Source organism: Siphateles boraxobius, unplaced genomic scaffold, assembly GCF_051911475.1.
Source record: "Siphateles boraxobius isolate OS27281-9 unplaced genomic scaffold, OSU_SipBor_1 8, whole genome shotgun sequence".
In the NCBI taxonomy this organism is placed as follows: Eukaryota; Metazoa; Chordata; class Actinopteri; order Cypriniformes; family Leuciscidae; genus Siphateles; species Siphateles boraxobius.
Window position 1 is genome coordinate 37380175 of NW_027509208.1, and position 25079 is coordinate 37405253.

At 39.8% G+C, this 25079-nt stretch overlaps 1 protein-coding gene across 1 annotated transcript; it reads right to left on the reverse strand.

Moving 5' to 3' along the window:
- Positions 1–3116: 3116 nt before the first annotated feature.
- On the reverse strand, positions 3117–23641 carry fermt1 (FERM domain containing kindlin 1). The gene is made up of 15 exons (XM_077219437.1): positions 23350–23641; positions 15908–16057; positions 12219–12452; positions 11331–11465; positions 10786–10975; positions 9738–9840; positions 8936–9043; positions 7566–7697; positions 6872–6921; positions 6382–6506; positions 6192–6298; positions 4923–5147; positions 4673–4797; positions 3538–3679; positions 3117–3462 (listed from the first exon to the last, which is right to left on the reverse strand). The coding sequence occupies exons 1-15, from the start codon at positions 23459–23461 to the stop codon at positions 3289–3291; spliced, it is 2112 nt and encodes a 703-aa protein (XP_077075552.1). The 5' UTR covers positions 23462–23641; the 3' UTR covers positions 3117–3288.
- Positions 23642–25079: the final 1438 nt, after the last annotated feature.

The following is a 25079-nucleotide window of genomic DNA, read 5'->3' on the forward strand; positions in this document are numbered from 1 at the left end:
GCAGTGCTCCCCAACCTAGGTTGGACGCGTCTGTAAAAAACACCTTCCTCCTGGAAACTACCCCCATGGTCACCCCCATGTGGTACCAGTCCTGAGCCTGCCAGGGAATCAGTGTTCTTAAACACCCGTGATTCACCATAATGCGCAGGCTGTTTGACTGCCATGCATGGGTTGGCACACGGCGTTTCAGCCAGTGCTGCAGCGGGCGCATGCGCAGTAATCCCAAGTGGAGTACTGACGATGCAGCTGCCATTAGACCAAGCAGTTTCTGAAATTTCTTCAGAGGCGCGCACTCGCGCGCCCTGAATGCAGCCGCCAGTGTCTGTATAGAGAGCGCGCACTCTTGAGTGAGCCGCGCTTTCATTGTCACCGAGTCTAAAACCGTGGCCAGAAAGACAACAGTCTGGCAACAGTCTGGCTGGGGGTCAGTTTGCTCTTGGTCACATTGATTGTGAGCCCCAGGTATTTTAGATGGCTGAGAATCAAATCCCTGTGAACTATCGTCTCTCGACTGCACCAGCACCAGCCTTAGTAGCACGCAGCGCTAGGTCTGTAGCACTTCTCAGGTCTCGAAAGGCCTCCGGGTCCGGCCCAGCCTCGTCCATAGACTGGAGGAGTTTGGCCTGGTAGACCTGCAATACGGCCATCGTGTGCAGGGCCGATGCAGCCTGACCGGAGGCGGAATACGCGCGTACAGCGAGGGCTGAGGTGTTTCGGCAGGGTTTGTTGGGATGAGAGGCTCTAGCTCACCAGCTAGCTGCAGTGCTCGGGCAAAGATGAGCAGCCACGGCCTCTTCGAGGGGCGGCAAAGACTCATAACCCTTTTCCGCTGCGCCATCCACAGAGTAGAGCGTCGTGGAAACTGCAGATCCCACACGTGCTGAGTACGGAGCGCGCCAGGACTTGGTGAGCTCCTCGTGGACCTCGGGGAAAAATGGCGCTGGTTTGTGACGAGGGGCCTGCTGGCGCCCCGACAGGAACCATCCATCCAGCCGACTACGCGGAGGCTCCTCGGGCGTGGTCCACTCTAGCTCGAGGTCCGCGATTGCCTTCGTCAGGATCCGAAGCATTTCGCCGTCGGAGTTTGGCCTGGTCGCTGAACCACTAGCCACAGACTGAGAAGCGGTGACAGGGTCGAGAGAGCCCGGCCACTCATCCTCCGAAGCGGCGATGGACAGGCTGTCGTCGCGCTCGAGAGATCCGCCGAAGGCGACGAGGCCCTCCACATGGGGGGGACGGGCGCTGGTCTCCTACAAACAGGACCGGTGATGTCGTCCGAGTAGGAGAAAGTGAAGCACGCGGGGACGCGGCCGGCGTGCGTTCACCAACTTCCATACCCTCCGGTTGCGGTTGGCTGCGACGCTTCTTCTCCCTTGGAATAGACAGCGTGGCTGAAGCGGCATCGCCGTCTCGAGAGAGAGCTAGCCGATTGCGCAGCACGGAGCTAGGCATGCTTTCGCAGGCCGCACATCCGCCGGCAGAGAGTGCATTCTCCACGTGGTCTATCCCCAGGCAGGAAATGCAGCTCGAGTGTTGGTCTGCCTCGCAGACGGCCTCCGCACATGGCGCAGGCTGAACGAGGCATCTGAAATAAAACACAAAGCTTTCGAACAAAGGATATAGGCTGTCGCCGGATAGCCACAGGTGAGACGGCGTCAGAAGACAACGGCGTGCAGGTGAAGTCTGCTGAAGAGAAGCTCGCTCAGGCTGAAATGGCTTGTTCGACGGCGAATAACAGTAGAAAGCTCAGGGACATGTGTACTGTCGCTGAAGGAGTAAAAATCTGCTATAATGGCTAATTCGGGGGTCTATATAGGCTAGGCCACGTCCCCTCGGTGGGCTCTGACGTTGGGCTAGCTCATTGGTCGCACGTCAGAGTTGCCGTGCCATTGGATGTGCAGTTGCTGCAGCACAGCCTATGAGCGTGCCAGACGCTCAGTGTGCTAGCTGTGCAGCTGCAAATTCGTTTTACATATAGTCTTTAGTAAATCGAGGAAAAGGAGTTTCCCCACTGTGTATAGCTACGCAATACGAAGTGACCGTTCGAAAGGGAACTTGAGTTACACACTCAGATTACTTTATCATGTAACTAGTAAAGTAACTCATTACTTTTTCAATTTACAACAAAATGTCTAAGTTACTTTTTCAAATAAGTAACACTAGTTACTTTTCACATTTATTGACTGAGCTCTCCTGTTCCTGTGTTGAGAGAAATAAAGTGAGGAGGTGTTACATGATGTGAAATGTGTAAACATGATGGTTATCGTAGTTCTAGACTAAATGTGAAAATGCTCATCTCACTTGCAATGAAGACATTCAGTATTTCTCAAAATGAATAAAAACAGTAAAATGCAATCTCAGAATTTTACGCAAAACTTTTATAATTAACTATATTACACAAATATACTTTATTTATTTAATCTAACTTTTTTAACCAATGTCTTCGCTTCTGACCTTCAATTATCTAATTCTACCATACTAATGAGCAAAAATTACTTTAGATTAGATTTAGAAATAAGAGTGTTGAACTTCCTTCTCCTATGTCCTATTGTTCTTTAATCCAGAATGGGAGCAGCTGCAGGTTAGTTTGAACGGCGCTCTGTAAATATGCATTTCCTTCAGCCTGAAGCTTATTCATTTCACTCTTGGTGTGAAAGGGCCTTGAAATTTGCCAAAAATATAACTTTTTTTTGTTGTTATTAAAAAAAAAAAAAAAAAGCATGCCCAGCCCAGGTGAGAAAAAGTCAAGCAAAAGTAATGTAACGCATTACTTTTCATGAAAAGAAACTAAGTAATGCAATTAGTTACTTTTTGGGGGAGTAACGCAATATTGTAATGCATTACTTTTAAAAGCAACTTTCCCCAACATGCGTTTAATGTAAACTCATTTAACATTCAAAAACTGAACTGTAAAAAGCTCTTTATTAGTACACAACTTCAAAGAAACCTACAATGGTAAACTAGCAACTCATTTACGGTAAATCCAAACCCCACCGTAACCATACTGTATCACATATCTATAACACAAATTCATGTATGGAAATGTGCACAGCAAATTATGTATATTGTTCAGATGCAAAAACAACACAAATAAAGATGTCAAGAGTCAGCAAATGTATTGTTTCAGATCAAAATATGGATTGAATAATCCGATTTATTTTCTCTTTTGAGCACAAGGCTTGTGTGCCTTAATACAAATATAAAATGTAAAAAAAAAAAAACACTATACAAATTGCTTTCCTGAAACACTAAGGGGCCATGTCAGAGCCCTGACGTGTTGATGTGAGTTCAGTCTTGTCCTCCCGTGAGTTTGTGGAAGAGTTCTTCATCTAATGTTTCATTCTGGTCTTTTGAGCGCGTTGAAAGGAAAATGTATCCTCCGATATACTCGTGAACCACTTTGCAGTCGCAGCTCTGGCAGGAGAACGCAATGGACACGCTCTGGTCAAACTCAATGGCCACCTGTAACACAAATAAACACACTTAAAAAGTCATCTTTGCACCAGCCACACGGGTTACAAAGGTTATTTTATTCACCTGTTTAATCTCCCAGTTGACGTTCCATTGTTTCATGTTGGAGAACCTCCAGGTGGTCACAGGCAAACCGGTTGACATGTCGATGCGGATCAGCCTGTTGTAGGAAATTCCCAGGAGCTCATCTTTCTTGCACCCTCTGAATCTGTGGCACACAAAAGACAAAATGAAATGATTTTGATCTTATTTCATGGTTGAAGGGCTCAAAAACCATATTCAGACTTGAGTAATGCCAGGCACAAATCAATCTGTAGTCACGCAAAATTACCTGAAGATACTATTATGTCTAATTTATGAAAAAAATAATAATATTCAGCATGCGTTTGAATGATTCAATGACTATAGTTTGTTCAAACAGTCTTTCACAGCTGCATGTGAAGTATCTGTATATTCCATTTCAAGCACCAAAAATGATCAGTGATTGATTATGAAATCAATTTTGAATTGTAATCGAACCTTTAAATGGAGCGACAACACTATATTTGTTTTTGTTAGAAAAATAAACGCACTTGTACAAAAGCACTTAGTTAGGATTACATAACTTCAAAGAAACCTAAAATATGAATCATATTTCATTGTTTAAAGGCCCTAGAAATGTCCCTGAGAAATAACAGTCACAAATCAACCAGTTGTTCAACAAAAGTACTTGACAAATATGGCACTGGAAATTTTATGTCTAATTTTTGTTGGTAAAAAAAAAAATCATATTCAGCATGTGTTTGAATGATTCAGTGACTATATAGTTCGTAAAAACCACTGTGAAGTATCTGTATATTTGAATAATGAAATTAACAGAAAGTCAAGATTGGACTATACTAAATGAATAATTGAATAATCCTATGCATTTAGTATTATTGAAATACTAAATGAAAAAAAAAATACATTTTAAAATATTTAACCTTTAAATGGGAAGACAACTTCATCCCATTGAATGACCATTTTCATTTTTCAGAAAACCAGACTAGACATTTCAATGTAAACTCATTTAACTTTCAAAAAACTGAACTCTAAAAAGCACTTCAAACTTCAAAGACAACTACAATCTTAATTCATGGTTAAGGGGTTCAAAACCATACTCAGCCTTAGTATGTCCCTAAAAATGCATTGCACAAATCAATCTGTCGTTCAGCAAAATTACCTGACGATATAGTACTTGATGCCAAATTCGGGAAGGGACTGCCAAGCTTGGATAAAACGCATTTTAGCCTCCATGAGGGAAAGCTGGGAAATATTGTGATGGGCCTCCAAGATTCGTGTGGTCAGCTAAAATAAGAAGAAGAAATATAAATGTTGGTATTATTGTAACAGATCTCAGATAGCCAATGATGTAATGTCATAGTGAAAATGAGCCATATCCTGCCATTCTGTGTGTCGAGATGTAATTTCACCTGTTTGGTCTTGTACTTCTTTGCATATCGGGGAGAAACAAAGCACTCTGCATTCATCTCCATGGACCCTACGTCAGGCGCTGTCTGTCCAGGAGGGGGCGCTAGACTCTTCATCTGCAGGAACGACTGGATGTTCTTCACCTCGGTGCGGTACGAGCTGTAAGCCATCGTCTTTCCTTTAGAGGCCAAAATACAGGCAGCTTTCCACTTGGCGTACTGCGTTTCCTGTTTTCATTTAGTTTTAGCAGAAAAAACGAATAAATGCAAACGATCATAAAGCTTCTGATTGTAATTTAACCCTGTAAAGCCTGACATATGACATAATAGTCAGAAAAATCTATTTTTAAGTAGTTTATTGAACCCTTTTATGCATATATATTATGAAATATTATTACAATGTAAAAGTACAATGTACAATGTTTTCTATTTGAATATATTTTTGGAAATGTAATTTATTCCTGTGATGCAAAGCTGAATTCTCAGCATCATTACTCCAGTCTTCAGTGTCACATGATGATCCTTCAGAAATCATTCTAATATATTGATTTGCTGTTCAGAAACATGTATTATTATTATCAATGCTAATATTTCTGTGGAAGGTGTGATTTTTTCCCCAGGATTCTTTGATGAATAGAAAGTTTTAAAAAACAGCATTTATTTGATATCAAAACCTGTTGTACCTTAAATGTCTTTACAGTTTCACTTTGAACAATTTAATGCATTATATTTATTAAAAAATTAAAATAAAATAAAACGTTTGCATGTTTTATGTTTTGTATCATATCTGATACTTTTATAGTGAGAATATGTATATCTCACATTTGAGGAGGAATTCCCCCCCCCCCCCCCAGAGGCCCAAACAGAACAGAAATATGCAATTTGGTGTTCTTGTTATTTATATGGCCAAAAAGTACGATGAAATTCAGATTTTTAACATCAGTATAACAGACTACTTACAAAAAATGCATTTAAAATTCAGTTGTCACTCTATTTCCCCCCATAATACGTCTTAATAATAGGAAGCTTCGTTTTATGATAAAAGTTCTTTAGTTTTAATCGTAGGGAGCAAAACATAATAATGTAATGAATTACAATGATGATTGAGAAATTAACCAATAAACGTTCCTCGAAAGTCTAATGTGTTATATTTGACGATTTAACATGATTTTTCAAAAAATTATAATCAAGTAACATAGGCCTACGTTTCTTCAGTTCAGTGAAATATTAATAACAATACGTTTCTTATGTTCACTTTATAAAAAAACTCACATTGTCACAGCGAATATAAACCTCGTTCATTCCGTCAGCTGCTGGCAGTAACAGCTTAAGGCCAAACTTCCTCTCGGTGACGTTGACATCAGGAATGACCTCACATCCTGTGTGATTAATGATATGCATTATCCCGCTGATGCATTGGCTATATTAAAATGAATGATCTTCTCTCTGATTGGCCGCTCACCTCGTAGATGGAGTTGCTCAATGGGCTCCTTATTGGCAGACTCTTTGTTTTTGTAATAAGAAATGGTGGTGTCCTTAAAAACAAACCAGTACTCCTTATACGGCTTTAACGTCAATCGTTTGGGCCTGTAGAGCAAACAAATGAACAGGTAAGTAAATATACACTGGATAGTTATTGCAGATTATTGCAGTTTTAGACACAAAAAAATGTTTTACTGACAAAAGTACTGTTTTTTACATGGAACCATGGTATATGAATAGTATATGAATATCATTCAGTACCATGATATGCATCTAATTAACATAGTTTTATCGTCTATATCATAGTCCTAAGATTGCCTTTTTACTCCTCAAATAAACTATTTTTCAAAAGATTATTTGTTAATAATTTGCTCGGCTTTCAAAGAGAAATCTGTAACAACCTAGACTTTTATACTGAAATAGTAAGTTCATTTATTTTTCTCTAACAATTTTGATAACCTTAAACTCACCTAAACAGTTTAAGTGCATCTTCCAGCTTTGGAATATCAGTGATATCTTCCTGGAAAGAAAAGCACAAGTTAATATTCATAAGATAGTAAGACTTGTAATGTTTTTTTTTTGGACGAAGTCTTGAAAAAAGGCTGCATTTATTTGATCAAAAACAGTTATATTATAAAATATTATTGCAATTTTAAAAAAATATTTTCTATTTGAATATATTTTAAAATGTAATTTATCCCTGTGATCAAAGCTGAATTTTCAGCATCAGTACCCCAGTCTTCAGTGTCACATGATCCTTCAGAAATCATTCTAATATGTTGATTTGTTACTCTTTTTTTTAAACATTTCTTATTATTATCAATGCTAATATTTTTTTGGAAGGTGATACATTTTTTATAGGATTCTTTGATGAATAGAAAGTTTAGAAAACCAGCACTTATTTGATATCAAACACTTTTAAAATGTACAGACGATAGTTTTACTGTCACTTTTGATCAATTTAATGCATCCTTGCTGAATAAAAGTTTTAATTTCTTTAAAAAAAATCTTACTGACCCCAAAATTATGAACAGTAATGTATATAAACTACCTTAAATATCAGCCAGATTTATTCCAGATATGATAAGAGAGCCTAATATCAATCATAAAGCTAACATCCTTTTGAAGACAATCTAATCATAATGTCATGAAAATCACAAATACCAGGATCTTATCAGCGTTCCGTCCTTCCAGGGTAGATTCTAAGTTTGAGAGCGCAGCCTCGACTTCATCAATCTCTGGTTCATTGGAGTTAGTCAGTGGCTCCGTTGTCAAGGTCAGTTTACAGATGTGATACTAGAAAAGATTTTACATTAAAAGTATTTTACATTTGAAACGCCAATTAAGATGCATTGCAACAACTAGCACCCGAAACTCATTTTGGTCAGTCAATAAAGGAGTTCAAGATTTAAAAGACACTGACAAAATTATACATTTCACCTATGGATGAATATAAATAGAGTATTAATGGCGAGTTCTCAGTAAATAACTAATGAAGTAGATTACAAACTTTACTACATGCTAACATTACAATGCACATAGTTTCAATGCACATAACACTATATGAGGCAGGAGTTTGAATTAATTTTAGCAACAAATAATGTGCTAAAAAGTGAGGAAAAGGTGGGAGAATCTTGTCTGTGCAAGCATTATTCTGTCATCTGATATTCTCCCTTTTTTTGTTGCTCAGGGAATGTATCCCATCATCCTGCATTCAAAACAGATTTTCCCGCCCGAATTACCACCTGACCTGAGCCCACAGTGGCACAGTTAGCCAGATTTCCCATGTCACACTGATTATAGATATAGATTACCAGCACAAAACTGCGTAACTGAATGTTATTTTGTGTTGTGGAATGTCACATCCTTTGTCCTCAACGTAAGTTATCTCATAGCTTCGGGCGAGAAAGGACGACACTAAAGAATTCACCGTAACTCAAAACCATTTAAGATATGTCATGACACTAAATGCTATATGTTAGAGCATACTTGTCAGATGATGTTTTATTATAGTTAACAAAAACTAAAACCATAAAAAACTTTGTTACTGGAAATAAATTAAACTTTCCTTGAAATAAAATAAAATTTAAAAAACAAACCTCATTTTTTAAAACATTTCTCATTTTCCTTTAGCTTAACTTTTACCAAAATAATAATAATACAAATTTAAAAAAACTTCAGAGACATTCATATAAAAATGTCAAAAAACAACAGAATTCCTATTATGCAAACATTAGGTGAATGTTACTGTTGAATGTTCTCTTAAACATTCAGTAGTAACTAAAACGGTAGTTAAACATTAGTAACTAAAAATGTTAAAAGTAGTAACTTTTAAAAATTGTAAGATGAACATCCAATTAAACGGTTAAGAAAAAAAAGTCCTATGAATGATCTATAATACTCTTTTTGTGCTAAGATTTTGAGAACATTTTTAATGACCAGATAACTCTGAATGAATGCTCTATTAAAGTTTGCTCATAACTTTGAGAGAACTTTGCCAGAATGTTCTGAGATTGAGAACAGTCGTCCTGTACCTGCAGGGATGCAAACATGAACATCTCTTCTTCAGTGCAGTCGATCTCTTCCAGCAGTATCGCCCATCGGGCCTGTTCATACAACTGTGTGATTCTCACAGCATCATACTACGGGAAGAAAAAGCTCATTTAGACATACAGTCATATAAGTCATCCATAAACATTTGAGTCACATCTTAAAGATGCCATATTATGCCTTTTACAAAGTCTTGATTTTGTTTGTGGAGTCTACTGGAATATGTTTTTATGCTTGAATTTTCAAAATCATTATTTTTCACCTATTTAACATTGTTGCAGCTCCTCTCTTCCCAGTCTGTCAGTAACGCTTTGTTTTAGTTCCAGTCCATATGAAGCCCCTCCTTTTGAAAAGTGCAATGTGCTCTGACCAGCTGCTGGACCAGTGTGTTGTGATTGGTCAACCGCTTTGAGTGCTTGACCAATCGCAAAGCTCCTTACCATAACCTTGAGTTTCAACACACTACTGACTCAAGTCAACCAGGCCTCCCCCTTTTTTGCACATGCTTTGGGCGGGTTATTATTTAAACGAGGAATATTGTGATGTGTTTGTTCCCGGAAGAAAACTCAAGACTACAATGGAGGCATTTCAGGGAGTTCAGAAACAGTGCTCACTGATTTAGAGAATAACTCCCTTTGGAGTGACTTTGTGTTTTGTAACTTTGCAGAACTTTTTCATGCTCAAACAGCAACATTACACACTAAAGAAAGTTGAACATGTAAAAAAGCATAATACGTCCTCTTTAATATAATGTGGTATAATTTAAAGGAATAGATGGTCTTTCACCTTTGGGTTGAGGTCAAAGAAGCAGTGGTACTTGAATCGCAGCAGGAGTCTGTCATTTTCCTGAATTCCCTGTTCCATCAGCGAGCGAGAGGAATCCAGCCACCTGCAGATCAACGTCTCATTTAGAATACACAAATTCACAAAAACTGAACCATAAATACAGTAATACATTAGTCAAGATGATAATTCTTATTTTTTTAGGTTGCCCAAGGGTTTTAATAATAGTGCATATTATTTTAAATGCATGTGCCTTGTAAACAGAATAACTTCCCATCCTTCTTGCAGCAACATCTCTTCTCTTCTCTGATGATGTGTTTACTGGCGTGAGGGCGGGGCAACCTGCCACTCACATGAGATCCACCAATAGCAAACCACAACCATACAACAATCCAATCAATTCTCAATAGACAAAATCAAGCTCTATCCTACATTTTTGCTTGGATAAACGTCACAAGAGGGAAGAGAATGTATACATAGAGTAATATAGTTGTAATAATTAAATCACAGGTGTGTGGCTATTGTAATGGCGCTGAACACTTTTGAATGAATGTCCAATAAGATTTTAGAAACAAAACTACCTGTGTTATGAACTGAAGTATAAAGATTTATTAATAAAGCCATTAAAGGAATCTCAATTCTCTGAGACATAGGGTCAGGGGTGAAACACAATCATTCAAAAATTTAATTCAGTAATTTAATGCATCCTTGCTAAATTTAATTAAAAGTGACAGTAAAGATATTTAAAATATTAAAAAAGATTTTTATGTCAAGTAAATACTGTTCTTTTGAACCTTCTATTAATCAAAGATTTCTGAAAAAATGTATGTATCAGTTTCGACAAAAGTATTAAGCAGCACATAAGTTTTAAACATTGAAAATAATGGAGTAATAATGCTGAAAATTCAGTTTTGCATCTAAGGAATACATTTTAAATTGTAATAAGATTTCACAATGTTACTGTTTTACTGTATTTTTGACCAAATAAACGCAGCCTTTGTGAATGTGAGAGACTTCTTTTGAATGGTAATGGTCTGTGTCTTTCTCTTACCCAGCATTAATGGCTGCTTTATCATCCACAGTAAGAGGCTTGTAGAGTTTGGCCAGTTCCTCCGGTGGAAGGTTGGGCTGGCTGGCCGTCAGCGGACTCTCTCCGAACCACAGACTGGTGGAAGATGCAGGAGAGCCGCTCTCAGGGTCATAGGTCGGAGTCATCGTTTTACTGTACAGACCAAGTGCTCCTGTAGAAAGTATAAATGTAAACTTGTAAATTATTATTTGTTTACATATTTATCCAAACTGTTGATAACTATCCAGAAGCAATCTACAGTATTTTCTAGAAGAAGAAAAAATGCATATTAAAGTGTTTAAAACTTGTACAAAAGGAAATATTCATTTATAAAAATATTTTTTATTTTATAATAAGATTTTTATCTGTAAGTCTAAATGCATAATGCTTACTTAATCACTGTACATTTAGTTAAAATAATTTTTTTGTTGTTTTTTGGGTATTTATTTATTTTATTGTTTTGTATATTTATATGTTATTGATTATGATTAAGTTGTTTCTCATGGCCATGTTCAGCAAATACATACCTCCTGCCATTCCGCTGGCGATGTCCATGTTTAATATCTCATCAATGGCTGATTCTGAACTCTTGTCTTTTTTCTTTTTCTTCTTTGGTTCATCTATTGGTTTCAGAAGAGAAAGTTCTTCAGATCTTCTAATGTCTGAGAACAAAGAATGAAAACATACACAGTTTAGTACAGAATCAACCAATGTAGAGAGAGAAATAATGACAAATTGAATTACTCAGCATATTTTTCATGTAAAATGTATTAATTATAATAATTAAAACAATATTCATATTTTTTTTAGTTTTAAATGTATTAAGTGTTTATTTTTAAAAGTTTCCAATTTAGTTGTATAGAGGCATCTCCATTCAGCAGAGTTTCTCAAACTTCTGTGTAAAAACGAAATGCTGCATTAAAGTCAGATGGCTGCTCTGACTCACCTTAGCCCCAAGTATAACAATATGCAATTACAATTGTTGTGTAAATGCATTTATGCCACCTCTGAGCATCATTAAACAGTTGCGTAAAGACACCTAATTGCCACTTCAGAAGTTCTTCTATGCCGCATTTCCAGTTAAATTTGGCAATTCCAGTTCTAGTATCAGGTTCAATCAAAAGTGTTAATCATTAATGATTGTCCCATATGATATAATGTGGTATCTAAATGACACAAACCTGTATTAGTATTACAGCATATTCATACATTTTACACAATAATTAAAAATTGGTGCATTAGGGTAAATTTGGACCCTTTTGCCATGGAAATGACTGTAAAATAAAATCCCAATTATCCCAAATGAAGCCTATTTTTTAATGTAAGCATTTGTAAGCAATTGCAATGTAATATCATATTAATAATATTTTATAATATATAACAAATACATTATTTTCCTTTGCACTTGTTCTTACTGAGTGCTTTGCAGATCTCAGCCACGGCTCTGAAGACCACACCAGAGAAGGTAACCGGGAGCTTGATGGTCTTCATGTTGGGCAGCTGAATACACAGGGGTTTGTGCTGTGGAGTGTATCGCAGGTCAGCGTCCGATTGGACTCCATATTTATCCAGAGTCCAGTGTGTCTTCAGCAGCCAGCAGCTCTTCTGCTCCCACCAGATGGCATGATCGGACCAGTCCTGAGGAGCCTCTGACACAGAGAACGCCATACTGTGAGAACACGAACCTTAGACCACGCTCTGATGGCATTTATCTCCACACACATACAGAGCACAACAGTAGGGCTCCAAAAGTAAACCCCCCCCACAAGTAATTCCATAGTGAAACAGATTTTTGTAATAACATAAACCTTTTAAGACCTAGTACACGGAGGCAAACTCATTAAAGTCATTTCACTCAACGGCCATTTTTGAAACGCCTCTCTGGCAGCTATTTCAGTCATGAAAGTACAGCTCCTATTTCTTTGAATGGGGAAACATCAAATTCTCCAAAGCTTACCAAGCTTATGATCACATTTCATATTTGAAATCACCAATTAAATCGGACAACAACTGTCTCATAAATTTTCTTTCTAAACACTCAAATCATGACCAGCCAATGTGCATGTGATAAGAAGTACAGTCATAATCTGTTTATGTTACACCAAAATCTCAGAACTCATGACTGTTTCTATAGCGTCCGGAGCTTCTAACGACAGCTGCAGTGGCGCAATTACTTTTATTTAGAAGGCGTGACTTATTTCGCCATATTGTGCATTGCACATTCTCCCATTCATAAGCTGTGTACCAATTCAGAGGCTGCATCCTTCAAAGCCCACAGCCTCTAAATTGGGACACAACTATAGTAATATGAGTGCAGTAATATTTGTGTACCAAAAGTCTTTGACGGACCAGACAGTCACTGTCGCAAAACATACTGTATCTTTTTACTTTATCACAGCATCTATACAAAACATCTTAACTGTTATTACTACAGTAAGAACATGTAACAAGTTACACGTTACATGTAGTAACAATAGTAATAACTGTAAATTATGCATAATTACATGCAACTAACCTAAACCAAACCCTAATCCTATGGTAAGTATTATGTAGTTAATTATTATTGTATAATTACACTGTAACAATGACACCTTAAAATAAAGTGTAAACAAATAAAAGTGTGACTGGAAAACATTGGATTATTTTGAGTACTTTTTATGTGGGTTTATGCAGAAAATTTGATGTAAACCATAAAACACCAATTTCAAATGAACTTTTAGTTTAAACATGTTAGTATATATAATAGTTTAATTGTGAGTAATGGTATTGCTAACTAAAACTATTAAAAATCATTGACAAAGTTGAAATAAAACAAAAAACAAATATAAGATGAAAAATTTTACCTTAAAAAATGTAATTAAGTTGAAAAATAAATTAAAGCTATACATAATTTATTTTAAAAAACAGTACACAACAAAATTATTAAAACTTACATTAAAAAATTAAAATTGAAAAAAATGATATTTACAAAATATTATGACATACAATAATGGTACATAAATAATACTAAAATAATACTGTTATTTGCATTTCTATTTTTTATTTTACTTTGCGCATGTTAGTATAAGACTTTGAGGACATTATTATTAAAGAAAGCCACTGAGCAATACAAACATGAGGCAATGTTTGATGACACGACAAATTCATTTAAACCTTGATAATTCTTCTTTTACTCACATTTCCTTCATCCTCCACACTTATCATCTGACTCATCCAATTACCTACTAGAGAAATTCTGGGGTGCCTGTACTGTAATATACCTATTACGTTGACTATAAACAGATTGTGTTCAAATGCCTTCAAGAATGACCATTTACAATTAAAGAGCTACATGGCAAACGCATAGTAATATAGCAACTGGGTCGTCTGATGAGTCTGTAGAGGAAAGCAGGATGTTTTGCTAACGTCTCTCTGGCTAACACAGTTACACAGTGAACTTTAGACCCTGCGTCGGCAAACAACAGCTGAGTCCAAGAACAATAGCTCTGAGCATGAGGCTATACAAAGATACGCAAGGCAAACATGGGCGTACCTGTGCATTTCAACCAGTGTTTAGGACTCTAGAACTGCACTTGAACGGGATCCAGAATACTTAATTTTTCGTTTCTTCGTTCCATTTTTAACAGAGGTTTCCCATAAACTCTGACTGCTTTTTTCAACCCATCCTTACAAAAAACTATTCTTACTTCGAACCGATTTGGACGTATTCTTAAAAAGCTTTTCAGAATTGCACTCAAAACTTCTTTTAAATCCAAATGAAAATCTTGAATTTGCATTAAAGTAGCAAACAGAGGCTAAAACAAAACTGCAGTTAAAATAGAATGAAATTTAAAGACATTACTGCGGTAAGTGCAGTATTATTAATACATACATTTTTTTAGTATGAATTACACATAAAATATGTTATTATACACACAACATATGAAGTATTTCCAGAAGCATTACTTCCCGGCCAAAAAAAGTTACTGTTTGGATTTAAAAAAGCAAATGTTCAAAGGCCCCCTGAAATTTTTTTTTTTTAGATTTTAGTATGAATATGTTAGCCTTAAGGTTATGAATAAGCTGGTGCGTTCCAAACCAATGAAAAAATTCGCATTTAGGAGATAAGCATTCAAAACTTACAGTCTCTCACTTCCGCTAAAATGGATCACAGATTTTTATGACATCACCGCTGATCAGCTTCTCATCACATCTTCTGTCCAATCTAATGCTCTCTCGAATCTAAAGCGCCTCGCCCCCCATGCTATAAATACCACCTGGCCAAAGAGACCGTTGACGCGCCACGGAGCAATATGGGTTGGAGCTGTGTGTTCGGTTGCTCAAACGCTCAAGTTTTATTCTGTTTTCTAATATATGTACGTTGGTTAAGATTGAAATGGCTAGAATTTATTCCCAACTCTGAATATTGAACTATTCAACTATTGAATCTGACATATCATCAGCGCTCGGATTCGCTTCCATGGTGCTGTCAAGTACGACTTGAAGTCTGTAAGGTAAACTAAAAGCTATTGGCTATTTGAAAAGAGGGAGGGTTCATTTAATATGATCCAGGGCCATAGCTTCCTGTTTCAGTGGAAATTACGTCAACGCATCATACAAAGCTGTGCTAATGGTTGGGAGGGAGCATGAAGAATCATTTTCACACATGAATTGTCACCTCTGAGTCCAGACCTTAAACTCATTGGAGTCTTAGGGATGTGCTGGAGGAGACTTTACAGAGTGCTGGACTCTTGGATTGTCAATACAATATCTTTCATTGATGCACCTCTTGATGGAAATAAATGTTGTGATGTAATTTCAATCGAGAAGTGCATACATTTTTGGTCAAGATCTTGTACTGACAATGCAAGAGTTAAGCACCCTATAAAGTCTCCTTCAGCACATCCCAAAGACTTTCAATTAATATAAGGTGTGAAAATGATTCTTCATGCTCCCTCCCAACCATTCTTTCACAATTTGAGCCTGATGAATCTTAACATTGTCATCATGGAATATGGCAATGATGTGTCTTCCTACATGGTTGTTTAAGAAATGAAATGCTACACCAATTCGTGTTCATACTCATGTGCTGGTTCTCCAACAGAGAACTCTGTAAATTACTCACTGATTTTCTCTACAAGTTTGAGCATGAGACCCCCGACGTGGAGATCCCCCTTGACCCGCAATTTAAACTTCATGCCCTCATCTCCCTCGCGCTGGTCCACCTGGATGGTGAGCTCCCAGGAGTTGGCTATGGGAGTGGCCATGATTCTGCCTGCAATCAAAATCACAGACAAACACAGTTACAAACCACCATAGGCCCATGATATAGTCTGATCCAGATTCAGTGTCACAATACTTTTTTCTTCATTGTTCTTCATCATTATTTTATGATTTGAAAACAAACTTTTTTTTATGTTTTGCTTGAAATGTGTGTTTTGTTATCTTATATTGGTGACACTTCACTTTGGTGAATGTGATTTCACCAAGTACCACATGTTCCTGGATCAACATCTTTGTTGATCATGGAACAACTTTCAGATCAACCAATCAGATTTGAGGGACAAGTTTACAGTTTATGTCAAGTTTAGGCTAAGAACCAGGGTAAGGTGCTTCAACGTCAGTGTTATTCACCTATCATATCCCTCTGATTTTAGGGATAAACTATGGGTTGGGTAGCGTTAGGTTTAGGGGTAGGGATAGGGTTAGGACCAAATTTTGGGACAGGAATGTTGTTCCAGGATCAACAAAATATGTTGATCCAGGAACATGTCTTACTTGGCAAAATCATGGTGACCACTTTACAATTAGGTCTCATTTGTTAACATTAGGAAACGACTCGGTTACTAACGTAACCTCGGTTCGCTGAGAGGAGGGAACGAGTATTGCGTAAGTAGCTTACGCTATTGGGGAAAACTGAAGTCTTTGCTATTGCTATTGAAGTCTTTATGTAAAACGCATTGCAGCTGCACAGCAGACAGCAATGAGCGAAGGAGCTCGGTCATTGGCTGTGCTGCGGCAACTTGCTCGAACTAATGACGGGGCGACTCTGAATGCGCAACCAATGAGCGCGCCTCGCGCCCGTGCGCGTCAGAGCCCGCCAAGATGGGCGTGGCCAAGAGCTATATATTGGGCGCCCCGTCATGAGAGTTCTTTAGGTTAAAACGACTGAAGCGAACTAACCAAGCACAAGCACGGCAGCTTACGCAATACTCGTTCCCTCCTCTCAGGGAACCGAGGTTACGTTAGTAACCGAGTCGTTCCCTTTCGAGAGGTCTCTCCTATTGCGTAAGTAGCTTACGCTATGGGAACACCATGCAAAACGCCGTGCGTGCTGAACTTCGCCTTATGATAGCCAGAGGCAGGTGCCTGAGCTAAAAAGCAAAGTTATCATCCAACTAGCCGGCAGAGGCGAGCTTTATATGTGGGGAAAAAGTAAAGAGCGGCTAGAAGGCGCTCAGTGTGACACAAGCACATAAATAATCTAGATACGAACTCATAGTTCTACTAGCATCATGCTGATAGTACATTGGAGTGCAATGTCGGGACCTGTAGGTTGTAAAACCTGATAAATGTGGATGGTGAGGCCCAGCCTGCCGCCGCACAAATATCCTCGATCGGTATCCCGCTCGACCACGCCCAGGAAGAAGCCACACTCCTGGTGGAGTGTGCTTTGACTCCCCAGGGGCATTGAAGTCCCTTGGCTTCATAAGTCAGAGCTATAGCCTCAACTATCCAGTGAGAGATTCTCTGCTTTGAAACGGCGGAACCCTTCGTACGGCCGCCAAAGCATACAAACAGTTGTTCTGTCTGTCTGAATAGGGCAGAACGCTCCAAATACACTCTGAGAGCCCTAACGGGGCAGAGTAGGTTAGCGTCGTGTTCGTCTGCTGGAGACGATAGCGCAGTTAGGGAGATAACCTGTGCTCTGAAGGGAGTGGTGAGCACTTTAGGAATATACCCATGTTTTGGCCTAAGGACGACCCTGCAGTCGTTAGGTCCGAATTCCAAGCAGGCAGCGCTTGCCGAAAGCGCGTGCAGATCGCCCACTCTCTTGACCGAGGCGAGTGCCAGCAAGAGCGCAGTTTTGAGCGAGAGCTGCTTAAGGTGCACGGTTCGGAGTGGTTCGAACGGGGGCCCTTTAAGAGCGTCTAGGACAGTAGCTAGGTCCCAGATCGGCACTGAGGGGGGGCGTGAAGGGTTCATCCTCCTAGCGCCCCTTAGGAAACGAATAATTAGGTCGTTTCTTCCCAATGGACGTTCCATCACAGGGTCGTGTGACGCTGTGATGGCCGCCACATATACTTTGAGCGTGGAGGGGGAGCGGCCCGCCTCCAGAAGCCCTTGTAGAAAAGCGAGTACGTTCGTAATCTCGCATGTTTCAGGGTTCAGGCCCTCGGCGTTACACCGGTCACTGAACACTTTCCATTTCTGGGCATATAAGCGTCTCGTGGAGGGCGCCCGCGCCTCAGCGATGGTTTTTAGCGCTCCACTCGTGAGGTTCCTGGGAACCCATTGAGGGGCAATGCATGAAGGGCCCACAGATCGGGGCGGGGATGAAATATCATCCCGCTGGCCTGACTGAGGAGGTCTGGCCTCAGTGGAATCGGCCGTGGTGCAGATTGCATTTGCATCAATTCTGGAAACCATGTTTGGTTCTTCCAGAGTGGGGCTATCAGGAGCACTGCGTTTTTCTCCTCTCTGACCAGACTGATGACCTGTGGCACCATCGCGATCGGGGGAAAAGCATATAAGGGGCGGCTCGGCCAGCTCTGGGCAAGCGCATCCGTGCTTTTCGTGAAGAAAAGTGAGCAGTGTGCATTCTCCTTGGAGGCGAAGAGGTCGACCGCGCCTCGCCAAAGATTTTCCATAACCACTGAATCGTCAGCGGGTTGAGAGCCCATTCTCCTGGGAGAATCTTGTCTCTGGATAGCATGTCTGCCCCTTGGTTCAGCGCGCCTGGCACATGCGCTGCTCTCAGCGAGTGCAAGTTGTGCTGGGACCATAAGATGAGTCTCCTGGCCATTGAATGCATGGAGCTCGACCTGAGTCCACCCTGGCGATTTATGTACGACACTACCGTCATGTTTTCCTGTTCGGACCAGGACGTGTTCGTTTTTTAGATGTGGAAGCAGGGCTCTGAGAGCCAAAGCGACCGCTTTCATCTCCAGACAGTTTATGTGTAGGCGCTTCTCCGGGTTTGACCAAAAGCCGGAGACAGGCTTGCCCTCGTAAAGGGCCCCCCAACCTATTTTGGAGGCATCTGTTGTGATCATCTTTCTCCTTGTGTTCACACCCAGACTCACGCCTGACTGGTACCAGTCGGCGGCTTTCCAGTGCGTCAGGGCTTTTATACAGCCGTGGTTCGCTCTGATTAAAAGGTGGCCCGAACGCCACGCATGAGCAGGGGCGCGCCTCTTGAGCCAGCGTTGGAGAGGACGCATATGCAACAATCCTAGCTGGAGTACGGCCGATGCTGAGGCCATGAGACCCAGCATCCTCTGAAACCGCTTGACGGGGGCGCTCTGATGAGAGACGAGCTGTCATTTGCATCGAGTCTAGAACTATTCCCAGGAAAGAAATCTTCTGGCTGGGAGAAAGTATACTTTTTGTAAAATTGATTCTTAGACCCAGGCATTCTAGATGGTTGATAATCCAAGATCTGTGTGTTATTAACTGACTCTCTGATTGTGCTAGGACCAGCCAATCGTCGAGATAATTCAGTATTTGCACTCCCCTTCGTCTCAGGGGGGAAAGTGCTGCATCCATACATTTCGTGAATGTACGGGGAGCCAGGGACAGGCCGAACGGAAGTACTGTGTACTGGTAAGAATCTCAGAAAAGGCCTGTGATGAGGCGCTATTGGAATGTGAAAGTAAGCATATTTCAGATCCACTGAGAGAAAGCAATCTCCTGGGCGTACTTGCGCTAGGATATGTTTGGTTGTTAACATTCTGAACAAGCGAATCATTAGTGCTTTGTTCAGGTGTCTGAGATCTAGGATGGGGCGGAGACCGCCATCCTTTTTCGGGACGAGAAAATAGCGGCTGTAAAAACCTGCCCCGCTCATAGAGGGGGAAACAGTTTCCACAGCGCCCTTTTCTATTAATTTGCGCACCTCGGTGCGTAGAACATGCGAACACTCCTTTCTCACTTTCGTCTCGACCACAGTCGTAAAACGTGGTGGTCTGCGAGCGAACTGGAGCGAGTATCCGTGCTTTATTATATTCAACACCCATTTCGGCATATCTGGAATGTTTTCCCATGCCGCTGCGTCTACAGATTTGGGCTGAATACAGGCTAGGGGCGGGCCGCTGTGACGTAGGGACCCGGCCAGCGAATCGCCTGAGCTCGTAGCTCTCAGAGGCGCGGGTGGCGCTGAGCAGCTGAGTGAATGGGCGCGTGTGTGATTACAACAGCGCGCGCTATGTCTGTAAGACTCGCAGCCTGAGCTGGGGTTGTGTTTGACACTGTAGGGACAGTGTTTATAAGTGGGGGTGCATAGACAGTGGTAGGCACACGCGTCACTTTTATAATGTTTCCCGCTTTTACTGGGGATGAATTCATAACTGTGTGAACAGTGCTTGTGTGTAGTGGTGCGTACATGACCGTAGGCACGTGATCTACATTCATGGGGCGTGCAGCCTGAGCTGGGAATGAATTTGGCACTGTTTTGACAGTATCTGGGAATGCACACTTTGTGGACATGTGAACCCTTAGTGACACAGGCAGAAAAATACTCTTTTTGTGTTTTCTGTGTGTCGCCGTAAAAACGGCGTTTGTTTGCAGGTGAGCGAGCTCTGTGACTGGCCCATTGACTGCTGTATAGACATTTCCAGCCGCCTGTACAGGGACTGGGTAATGTTTGAGATTTTGCAGAGAGAGAGGCCCGGCTTTTGCGAGACACGCACTCTCTCTTCTCATTCCTGTGGCTAGGAAGGGTTTCGAGGCTCAGGGTTCAGCACAATCTTGGGCAGAGGACCCCGTCGCTCTCGGACGGGCTAAAAGTCACAAGGCCCACCGCTCTGCTAGACGGGTGTGGGTCCGGCTGAGTGAACTGAACCGGCGGTGGGGAAGACAAGAGCGGTGGTGAAGCACGCGGCCCAGGCAGCGAGCGCAGATGATGTGACGATCCCCGTCTGGAAGAAGGTCTCTGCACGACGCGCAGGAAGGCATTTGAAACAACGCCTCAGAAAACTGCTCTTTTACAAATGTCGTGGGGCGAACAGATGTAAATGCTTGCGTGTAGCGTGCCGGATGGCTCAGTAGGATGGCGTTCGAAGGCGGCTGAAGATGCCGACGTCCTCGTAGCAATCCCGCTGGTATACTTCTCCACGGCGGCGAAGGCTTTCAATAATCTGGATGATCCAGCGAAGAAGGTGTTCGCTGAAGGAGATTGAATCTAAAGAACTCTCATGACGGGGCGCCCAATATATAGCTCTTGGCCACGCCCATCTTGGCGGGCTCTGACGCGCACGGGCGCGAGGCGCGCTCATTGGTCGTGCATTCAGAGTCGCCCCGTCATTGGTTCGAGCAAGTTGCCGCAGCACAGCCAATGACCGAGCTCCTTCGCTCATTGCTGTCTGCTGTGCAGCTGCAATGCGTTTTACATAAAGACTTCAATATTCTCGAGAAAAGGAGTTTTCCCATAGCGTAAGCTACTTACGCAACAGGAGAGACCTCTCGAAAGGGAACTACATTAGTTAACATGAACTATCAATGAATAATATTTCTAAAGCATTTAAAAATCTTAGTTAATTTCAACATTTACTTATTTATTATTCAAATCAAAAGTTGTATTTGTTAACATTAGTTAAAATCACTGTGAACTAACATGAACAAACAATGAACAATCATATGGGTAACACTTTACAATAAGGTCTGATTTCTTAACATTAGTTAACCACATTAATTAACATGAACTAACAATGAAAAATACGTCTAAAGCATTTATTAATCTTAGTTCATGTTAATTTCAACATTTTCTAACACATTATAGAAATAAAAAGAAATCTGTTAATATTATTTAATGAAGCGCAGCTAACATGAACAAACAATGAATAGTTGTATTTTTATTAACAACTGTTAACAAAGACTAATAAATACTGTAACAAATGTATTGCTTATTGTTAGTTATTATGGCATTAACTAACGCTAACTAATGGACCATTTTGTAAAGTGTTACCATAACTAACATTAACAAAGATTAATAAATGCTTTAAACAAATATTGCTCGTGCATTGCAGTTCAATGTTTGCTAATGTGTCAACTCAATACAAATCAGACCTTATTGTAAAGTTTTACCACTATTTTTACTATTGATTTGTCAGGAAAATGTTTTATATAGCATTACAGATATAAAGAATAAATAAAACAAGGGGTAAACATTCTGTTTTTGATGTGAGTACAGGTTTACATAGGCTTCACAAATTCAGAGGGAGTGACAGACAGAGAACTAGGGTGGAGGGACTTCAGCTTACAATTCCTGACAAGCTGAGACAAGACCACGATCAGTAACAACAGAACGACTCACACAGAGCCGTCATCCTGCTGTCTTGTTGGGTTGTACATCAATACACAACAAAGCCCGGGTCTTACACACAGAAACACGGAGTCAAGATATGCTGTGTAAACTACACAATCCAAGACTTTAAGGATCTTTTTGTGTGATTTAAGATGGGAAAGCATTAATGTTTTTACAAGTTGCGTTTGAGTTCTCAACATTGCTAAAACCAGGTCTGTCCATGTTCACTAAGGAGGGTGGGGGAGGGAGATATGTTTGGCTAGATTAGAGATAAAACACACTCTCTGAGACAACTATTTATCTAGCCCATGGCCAACCTGGTAAGCGAGCGGGTTAACATGTCCGCAGGCGAAGAAAAAAAAAAAACTCCTCCCAATGTAACAGATACTTGAATTCAGATATAAACAAGTAGGACATTACATTCATTATACAAGATAAATTCATCAGCTCATGTTTGGCTGAAAATAAAAGCAGATATGCACTTCAGAGGGATTCACTTTTCCTCTGCTACAATATGCTGATCTGAAGGATCCATACTGTGACATCAACAACTTTTTTAATCTACAAAGAATCATATGTAACTGAATAACCATACATAGAATATATGCTGTAACTAAGGTGCTGCAAATGTCAATTAAAACCATACAGGCTATGTAAGAATATACAAGCATGCAAAAAAAAAAAAAAAAAAAAAAATGAGTTGTGTTCAATATCTCGAAATACAGTGATAGATAGAAATTAAAGTATGTAGGCATGTGTAGACTATTTACCTCAGAACAGACCAAAATGTCTTAATTTTCCCAAAGGAATGAGTAATGTATTGTAATGCATACGATCCGACGTTTATCACAAATAACATGTTATAAAACATTTCTTAAATACGTGTCTCATATCTACTTTTAGCCTATATCAAACTCTTAGCATCGTTAAAACTCATTTTAAGCAATTTTAAGCAATTTCTCCAATAAAAATAGCGCAGAGTAAACGAAATAGAAAACAGTTAGGCTATATAATAATCTAAAAAAATCATTTTTTTCACTCACCTGAATGCGTTCCCGAGGATTTTCCGTTTGGAAAGTGAAACAGATCTCCTGTCCAGGTGGGCAAGCTGGAGAAAACCCCGCCCAGAATTCTACCACGTCGAAGACGGCTCATTAATATTAATTAAATCGTGCCGCACGTCTCTCAAACTCTCCAATGGTAAACTCGCGTACGTTAATTGCTTGTCGGTGACGTTGCGGTCTTCGATTTCAGCAGACAAGGCTTGTTTTATGAATATTGTTAGTCACTGGAGAAAGATTACGAACACAGTCTTCACCATAGTAATAGAAGTCCAGGAAGGGCCCGTAACGGAAGTGACTAAACAAACCACAACGCAAATACCTGAACACTAACTAGGTTGTAATTGTTACCCAAACTATGACCACATAATGACTAACTTGTGCGCTGTGTCTGTGAGATTTTTATACCAGTTTCAGCCAACAAATTAAAGATTTAAACCGGATTTTACAGCCAGAAGGTTAGTTAGTCGCACCTTTTCATTTAATTTTGAACAGAATATTGTATAACTTACAAGCTGTCAATCCTCTTTTTTTGTGAAATGGTTTGATTGAAAATTTTACATAGGTTACACTTTTAATATTTTGTTATTTAATGCTGACTACAATACATCTTTTTGTTAGTGTTGTTAAATAGCCTATAGCCATAATAAACACTACGTTTAGCACAAGCCTTGTTATTTGGTCCCAATGTTGTATTTGACCATATTAATTAATTATTTCACAAAAGTAGGCTAAATGTAGGCTAAATATAACTGATGCTTAAAATGCTGATAAAGTATAAGAAAATGAGAACAATGAATGAATTTAAATGAATAATTTGTAATTTCAATATGGAAATGTTATATAGCCTAATAAATATAAATCTTACCATAAAAATTGATTTTTATATCCTAATCTTTCTTCTTTGCTTTCTTGTTTTAAGTTAATCTGTCTTCATTCAGTTCATCTGTCCAGCAGAGGTCACACTTTGCATACTATATAGTATCATAGAATTGGCCTGATTTTTTCTTTGTCATGCACCATAGTATTCTTTAAAGTACATTGGAGACCCATGCAAATACCATGGTATTTGAATATGGTAATCATGCAATACCATACACGGATGAGAGAGAGAGAGACAACATGGCACATATTGTGGTCATAAAGTGAGAGAAGATTATTAATTTATGAGAAATAGACAGACTGTTTCACATAAGATTCACATTCAAAAACCTTGCCCCCCCCCCCCCCCCAAACAAACTTAACCATGTGACTTTTTAAACAATACAGAAATGCCCTAAAATGTTTCCTAACTGCATTTCTCCAGGACAACACCAGGTGTTGCTGTACAGCTGGTGTGCAGCCAGAGTTTAGCCACAATTTCGGCTAAAGACTCACATAGTTTCTGTCTCCCTATGGACATTATTTTATGGTTTGGTAAACCTTACAGGGAATGTGGACTTGACCAAAATATCAAATGTCAAGGCTCAGCCTAAAGACCCTAAATATGCGCTGTTAAAGCAGACTCCCATGGGAGAAGTGTCCTCTTACATTTATGCTAATTCAAACCATGTCCAATGCTTATGATATTTTGTTTTCTAGTTGAAAAGCACAACGTTTACACTTGTGTTCAAATTCCTACAGGAACACCAGCAGGAATATTTCATCATAAAGAAGGGGGCAGTATATCAAACAGACGACCTTTTCTCTGAACTCAACCAATTACTCAGTTT

Coding starts and splice junctions, on each gene's coding strand:
- fermt1 (XM_077219437.1), bottom strand. CDS start 23,461: ATGAGCCGTCTTCGACGTGGTAGAATTCTGGGCGGGGTTTTCTCCAGC. Junction 10,976..11,330: donor CGCCAGCGGAATGGCAGGAG/GTATGTATTTGC, acceptor TACTTTCTACAG/GAGCACTTGGTCTGTACAGT. Junction 9,841..10,785: donor AAAGCAGCCATTAATGCTGG/GTAAGAGAAAGA, acceptor GTTGATCTGCAG/GTGGCTGGATTCCTCTCGCT.